This window comes from Buceros rhinoceros, unplaced genomic scaffold (assembly GCF_000710305.1).
Source record: "Buceros rhinoceros silvestris isolate BGI_N320 unplaced genomic scaffold, ASM71030v1 scaffold5231, whole genome shotgun sequence".
In the NCBI taxonomy this organism is placed as follows: Eukaryota; Metazoa; Chordata; class Aves; order Bucerotiformes; family Bucerotidae; genus Buceros; species Buceros rhinoceros.
Genome location: NW_010392371.1, coordinates 1 through 7,137, shown reverse-complemented (window position 1 = coordinate 7,137; position 7,137 = coordinate 1). Strand labels below are relative to the sequence as shown.

The window sequence follows — 7,137 nt, the reverse complement described above, 5'->3', positions numbered from 1 at the left end:
CCTGGCCCGCGTGCGGCAGCTCTCGGCTGCTCCCAGAGGGGCGTGATCAGTCTCACATCTGGCACAGGTTACCTGTTACCGGATTACGTTCTTAAGTTGTGTATCTCATTGCTTCAGTTCCTTCATAAAGTAGTTGATGGCATATGTGGCCGTGCGTATCCTCGATACCAGGATTATGGCAGTATTTGGAGCTTGTCAGAGTGGATGGAGGTTTTAGAAGAAACGATGATGTATTTCAAAACTGCAGTTGGCAAAAACATACCTGATGAAGAGGTAAGGGCTCATCGCTGTTTGGCTTGAATTTGAGAGATCATACTGGTGTGATTAGTCTTGTAGTTTATTTAGTCCTAAAGTATTTTTATAGTATACCGTTTGAATATTAGCATACTAAGCCTACATATGTAGGTGAACAGCATTTAGAGATACACTGTGAAGACCTTTAAAAGAAAAGGTGAAATTGACACTGATATTTCTTTTTTTAAATAGCACTGGATAATACGTGTTAAAATACTATTTTAGTCACTTAAGTTAAGTACCACAAAGTAAATCTGTTTTCCCTAAAATACAAAACCTGTCATTACTCTTCATTAGCAGTAAAACTTAACTTACACTGTCTTTTGGCTTTCTATGTTCATTACTACTGTGTTGAAGTGTTTTAGTGTATTGACTGGATGTAAATAAAAAAAATAATCTAGACTGTGAATGGAGGACTATGTGGGACAGAGGCTATAATCCAGAGCATCCCAAATATGTGTAAACTTTGCAGAAACTTGGTCCATTATCAGAAATCTTAATTCTCATCTTTTGCACATTGCCAGTAGTTCGACTACCTTCTGGTAGATAGGCTGAAGAAGTATACTTGTGTAGCTGTAGGAAAGCGCATCTGTTTGTCTACTCTCTGTTTCAGCTAAGCTAATATATTTTGTCTCAACTCAGAGCGGCATCTGAGAAGGCCAGTAAAGCCTCAAGAAAATTACCTTTTTCTTCTTATATTGCTGTGGTAAATACTGACGGTAGCTGCTGAACACAGAGAAGAGCCACTGAGGGCAGTATTAGAAAGATGGGACTGCGGAGTCCAGTATAACAGCTCTCTGGGTAGAGCACAGCTATTACAGGTGGTACGTGTTGTTTCTGTGGTTCATAGATTAAGCAATCATCATTTCTATTTTAATAGGCTGCTCAGCAGATAAATGAGTTAAATTCAGAGTATCAAGAAGCAATCATGAAATGTCTAAAAGGCAGAAAGGAAGAAATCAGGAATGCACTAGTGGAAAGAGTAAATGCAATCTCTTCTGCCCAGCTGCAGGATTTTGACTGGCAGTTAAAGGTAAGACTTTTGCCTTAATGTTGTTTGGAAGAAACGTTCCACAACACAGAAGTAACTATTGATATAGTCCCCTTAGGTCTGCTCATTCTAGAGCGTGGTTCAATTTTTATAGTTATCAGAAAAGCATACGCATGAGAACACATGAAAGACTTGGCAGAAATCTGTATGAATTGTAAAAGTAGATTTTTTTCTCCTTTCTTTTAAAGCTGCGATACCTATCTCCTAAAAAGAGATTGAGGGTTATTCAGAAAAGCCTGAAAGTTTTGTATGCTGTTATGATTTTGATGCTTGAATAGGCAGTATTTTTACTCAAATGAAGAAGGAATATTTACTTAATTTTGAGTAGTACGCTGATTCAGGATGTGTTTCCCTGACTTTTAAAAACTTTTTTTGGATTCCTGCAATAAACAATTATTTAATAATTAGTTTAAATAATTTATTTTAAAGACATATTTTGATAATAAGCCAGTGATAACTTGCCTAAAGGTGGATGATGCTTTGGGGTTACAAAGAACAGCTGCTTTAAATTAAGCTTTCATCGAAGACTTAACAACATTATTTAAACTGTTTATATTTTCAGTTAGTCCATGGGAGCTGTTAAACAGGTTTGTAGAGCTGTTAAATAGCTTTCCATCTCAACAAGACTGTTAAATAATTTGTGCAGCAAACAGCTTTGGAAATTGAAGAGCAATACACATAATAGACAAGATTTTGCAAGAGCAAATGTGGCATCAAAGTGATCTTCAGATGAACTTACTAGGGATTAATCTCTGGCTAACTGCATTTACTGCTGAGAAAAATCAAAACTTGGTTTTTTGCTTGTGTTTTTAACTTTACCTTCTGGAGGATTTTTTGAGCTTCTATTTTGTGAACAAATTTCTGGTACATGTCTGAACTATTGTATTTATTTTACTTTAAAAGACGTTTTACTTGAGCTGGTTGTGGTTTTTTTTTTTTACCATAGTTGGGTCTTACCAAGGACATTGTCTCTCCTCTACTGTACCACATTCTGCTCTATAAATAAATAAGATAGGTGTGTACAATACTGACCTCAGTATTGTACCAATGATCTATCTACCAAATGATCTTTGATTTTAATATGTTTTAAAAGACTTCTTTGTATTAGAGTGAGTATAACAGTAAACAGAAAAGAAAGTACAATTTGTCTGTAATCCTCTTCTTCAGTTTGTCAGATAGGGTATTGGACAAACAGTGTTCGATAAACTGTAGAGACAGTTGAAAACTGCACAGTGGTATCCTCTTTCTCCCAACTGCCCCTTCTGTAAGATCCTTGTCACTTGTTGATTACTAGAACTATTTGAGAACAGTGACTACACAATTCATATAATTCACTTTAAAGAGCCATGTTCAAATGTATCCTTTCGTTTCACCTAGAATACAAAAATGTAGCAGCCCAGTAATTTTAACAAATTGTTTTGACAAATATATTGCTATGAAAAGGGATTTTAGTATTTTAGTATATTGTTAGTATTAACAAACAAAAATCCCAGCAAAAGGAAAGGAAAAAAAAAAGGCAAAGCCGAAACTGCAGAGATGAATTGTGAGAAGTTAGTTTTGTCATGTTGGTGTTTGTTCTGCTAGTACACATTTAATATAAACTGCAGATGTGATGGTATGAAACTGCTATGTATTAAAAACTTAATGGCTCCACTTTACCCTTTGTTGTTTCATCAATTTGCATAGCTTGCTCTCTCCAGTGATAAGATCTCCATGCTGCAAATGCCGCTTCTCAATCTTGATTTGGATGTGAGAGAAAATGGTGAAATTAAACCAATTTCTATAGAGATGAATAAGGAGGAGTTGCAGAACCTTATAAATGCACTGGAAGCTGCTAATAAGGTAACTGATACCATCACTTGTTCCAGACTTCTCATGTACTGAATTTTTTTATCTGAAATTATTTGTTCTGGGCATCTTGCTAAAAACACAAATCATTCATTGACAGAATGACGATAAGAGTGACAGAAAGCCTTACGTAAGGGAGACTGTCCAGGAGAGACTTCAGGTGTTTTTTTTAGCACAGTTTAGTCTAGAGTTCTTTTAAATGTAATTAGAATCTTAGTAAATGTAATAGTCTGTTTAGACCACCATTAAAAAGTCTTGTCAGAATAAGAGGATAAGCAAATGAAGTGATGAAGTGTCAGATGAGAGTTGATTTTTGAAAGATGTTCCCCCCAGTGTTCCCTCAGCTTCCCAGCATGGCTGGAAACGCATATGGGAGGGTATTTTGTTCAAATTGAGTGCTTTAATTTCCATGACACAGTAAATCGGGAAGAAAATTACAAAGATTCCAATACAGCAATTCAAGAAGAAAATTGCAAGTGAAACTTTAATTGGAGTGTCTCAGATGTCTTAATAGAAAAGACTAAAGGAGGTGAGGATTTGAAGAATTGTTAGGGGAAGAAGAATCATCCGATGTGTGCTTTGGGTGATTACTGCAGACCCTCAAGTCTCTCCTTGTTCAGTTACCTTTCAGGATTAATTCTGGCTCTGTTATAAAGAAAGATGGCTTTGTTGGGTCTTTTTCTTTCTTTCTTTTTAAATCTGAAAATGTCTTCAAATATTTATTAGGTCTGTTATCTGGGAAGATGGTATTCTCTGCTATCGTGCAGGATGGATGGGAAAGTGTTGTGTCAATGTTTTTTAGAACAGCTTCTAGTTGCCTTGTAACATTTAGCAAGGGTTTTCTTCAGATGTCTTAAGTAATATTATGATTCTATAGCTGGAATCTGTAGACCAATATTTAGAAAAAAATCAGTATGTAGCAACTAAAAAGAATAGATCTATAGCTCGTAGAGTTAAAATACTAAGTTATAATAGCACTGATAATATTTTGAATTTAAAAAGATGCTAAGATTATGTCTACCAGTTGCTTTGTTTAGGCTGTGAGTCCTCTGAATAACTGTATGGTTCTCTGTGAGAAAAATGCATTAGTCCAGGTACAGCTGGTGGTCTCTTGAAATGAGAGCCTTAACAGCTTTTTTCGCCCCGATGGATTTTTTTTTTTTCTCCAAAACTAAATAAATATAGTAGTTTGTTATTACCTTTACACTATGCAAACAAGCATTGTCCAGTACAGACTCAAACTCCTCTTGTTCTGCTTGAAGGTCTGTATGGAAGCTGTGGGTTGTCATCTCCTTACTTTGTGTGCGCACAGGGAGAAATTCACTCTAGAAATGGTCCTTCAGTTCCACTTTGTGAGGAAGGAATCTCACTGGACCTGGAAATTACCATTCTACTTTTTGATTGCAGGGAGCTGAGGACTGATTTGTGTGCAGTAAGTGCTAAAGAAAGTTACTGAAAGTGACAGTTGTGAGGTTGTAAAAGAGAGCCGAGAGAGGAATGGTGGATTTCCAGAGGAAAGACTTGTTTATCCAATGCATATTACACTGTCATAGAAAGCAAAAATTTCCTAGACCGCTTAAGTTTTGGTCTAATCCAACTGTAATTGCATTCCTTTTCTCCTTTTTGAAGGTTGTCTTGCAACTGAAATGATGGAATTGAGATCATCGACAGTATCTGCTGGTGATGGCTTCCCAGTTGACCTGAGGCAAAAAAAAAAAAGCTCTCATCAAAGATGAGATGCTGTAAAATACTGAAGTGAGAAGGCTGTTACAACTTGAGACCAAATAAACAACTAATCTTTTAATAAAAGTAATAAAATCTTGTATCTGTTTGACCAAAAATATAAAATACAATGTACAGTTGCTTTTAGTACTAAAGATTTATGTAACTATGGAAAAGTACCGCTGATGTGTGCCATATTTGTTTTGGTTAAACTTCGGCAGTGACTACACAGGTGCCTAGTAAAAGTAAGGCGTCTTACGTGCATGATAAGTTATCCTTATGTAAGGTGCCATGGTAGTGAAGAACATGACAGTACTTTTAGCATTAATGTATTTATACTTGTAAATAAACTCTTGATTTTGTGTGTAAATAATTGCAACATGTTGTTTCTTGATTTATTAATCACTAAACTCACTTTTTAGATGCTGGTAAAAATCAACTTTACAAACAAAACCAGTACAGAGTCACAGAGTAGTGAGGTTGGCAGGGACCTCTGGAGGTCATCTTGTCTGACTCTTCTGCTCAAGCAGTGTCACCAGGAGTAGGTCTTGTGGGACTATGTCCAGATGGCTTTTGAATGTCTCCCAAGGATGGAAACATCACAACCTTTCTAGGCAACCTGCTCAGTGCTCAGAAGTTGTGGAAAAGGCACTGGGGCTTTACTCAGAGTAAACTTTGAGGTTTTAGCTTTGATTTTGTATCTTAGTTGATGGCTTTTCAGTTAAGTATATTGATGTTTTCAGAATGGGGTGCAGTGCTGGAGAGGTGCTGACCTGCACAGACTGTGAAAAGGATATTTCTAGCCCCCTTAATACAGCAGGTAACTGGCAAATACTAGACTGAATTTTTCTGAAGCCAAATTGAGTTTTGATTTTAGTATGTGAAGTTAGAAGGCAAAACACTAGAGAAGAGTACACCAGGAATCTTACCATCGCTGCTGGCTGTTAAAGCATTTCTCCGTGTGTAAAGAGGAGGTTGTCTGTACTGTATATTATGCCTGCTTTGTATATATATAAAAAGGCAAAGTATTGATGACTTACCTTCCTCATTGTTTCAAAATCGGGATCTTCAGTTTCTTCTACTATATTTTGTTGTGCCACAGGGCTTCATATAAGTAAGTGTAAAATAATACATTTGTACAAAAAATTTGACTTCAAAAGACTGGTCAGAGAAGGGGAGGTCAAGAAGCTCTCCTGTAGAAAGACTTCTATGAGGAGAATTTTAACAGACTGTGGACAGGAAACCTAAATAGATGTTTCGAATATTAAAACTAGCATGGAGGTTTCGTGGGTCAGAAAATTTTTTTAAAATGTGTGTTTATAAAAGATGTAGTCTGTTTCCCTTTAGCGTTGAGATGTAAAAAGATGTAGCTCTGTGTTCCTTTTAGTCTGAACAAAAGACACATCTGTGTCAGCAATTTGGGATCAGAAAAAGTGGAGGAGGCGGCAAATAGTCATAAGGTTGAAACACTGGAAAATGCATCTTATGGTGAAAGGGCTGCGATCTCTTTAAGAGACATGGCTTGATCACAGTCTGGAATATACATAAGCCACAGAAGTTTGGTAAAGGATCAGATAACAGGTAACGACCTTGCATCAGTGGTACCAAATACCTGACACTGTGAGGTAGCACAGTGAGCTGTAGGCAATCCGGGAGGCTCCTGGAATGCGTTGAGGGTAACTTCTTAAGCCAGATAATAGACAGTCCTACCAGAAGGGATGTGATACCAATGGTCACCAATGCAAGTGAGCTCATCGCTGATGTCAAGGCTGGAGGCAGCCTGGGCTCCACTAATCACACACTGGTAGAGTTCACAGTGCTGAGGGATACGAGTCAGCTGGAGTAAAGTCAGGGCCCTGAATTTTAGCAAAGCAAACTTCCAGCTCTTCAAAGAGTTGGTCGATAGGACCCCTGGGAAATGGCCCTCAGGGACAAGGGTACAGAACAGAGCTGGCAGATCTTTAAGGATGCTTTCCATAGAGTGCAAGAGCTGTCGAACCCCAGGTGTAAGAAATGAGACAAGGAAGGGAAGAGAGCAGCAAGGCTGAGTCGAGACCTGCTGGTCAAACTGAAGGGCAAGAAAGAACTGCACAGGCAGTGGAAGCAGGGACAGGTATCCTGGGAAGAGTATAGGGACACTGCCCGGTTGTGCAGGGATGTGTGGCCTCAGGAAGGCCAAGGAGCTGAACTTGGCACGGGATGCAAAGAATAATAAATAAGAA

The 7,137-nt window shown here is 37.7% G+C and overlaps 1 protein-coding gene across 1 annotated transcript; it reads left to right on the top strand.

The window, feature by feature from the left end:
- Positions 1-117: 117 nt before the first annotated feature.
- Positions 118-4,843, top strand: COMMD8 (COMM domain containing 8; the record flags this gene model as incomplete). Its single annotated transcript, XM_010144429.1, has 4 exons — positions 118-273; positions 1,175-1,327; positions 3,032-3,187; positions 4,823-4,843. Coding segments are annotated over 4 exons (486 nt in total), but the record flags the coding sequence as incomplete, so codon positions are not given.
- Positions 4,844-7,137: the final 2,294 nt, after the last annotated feature.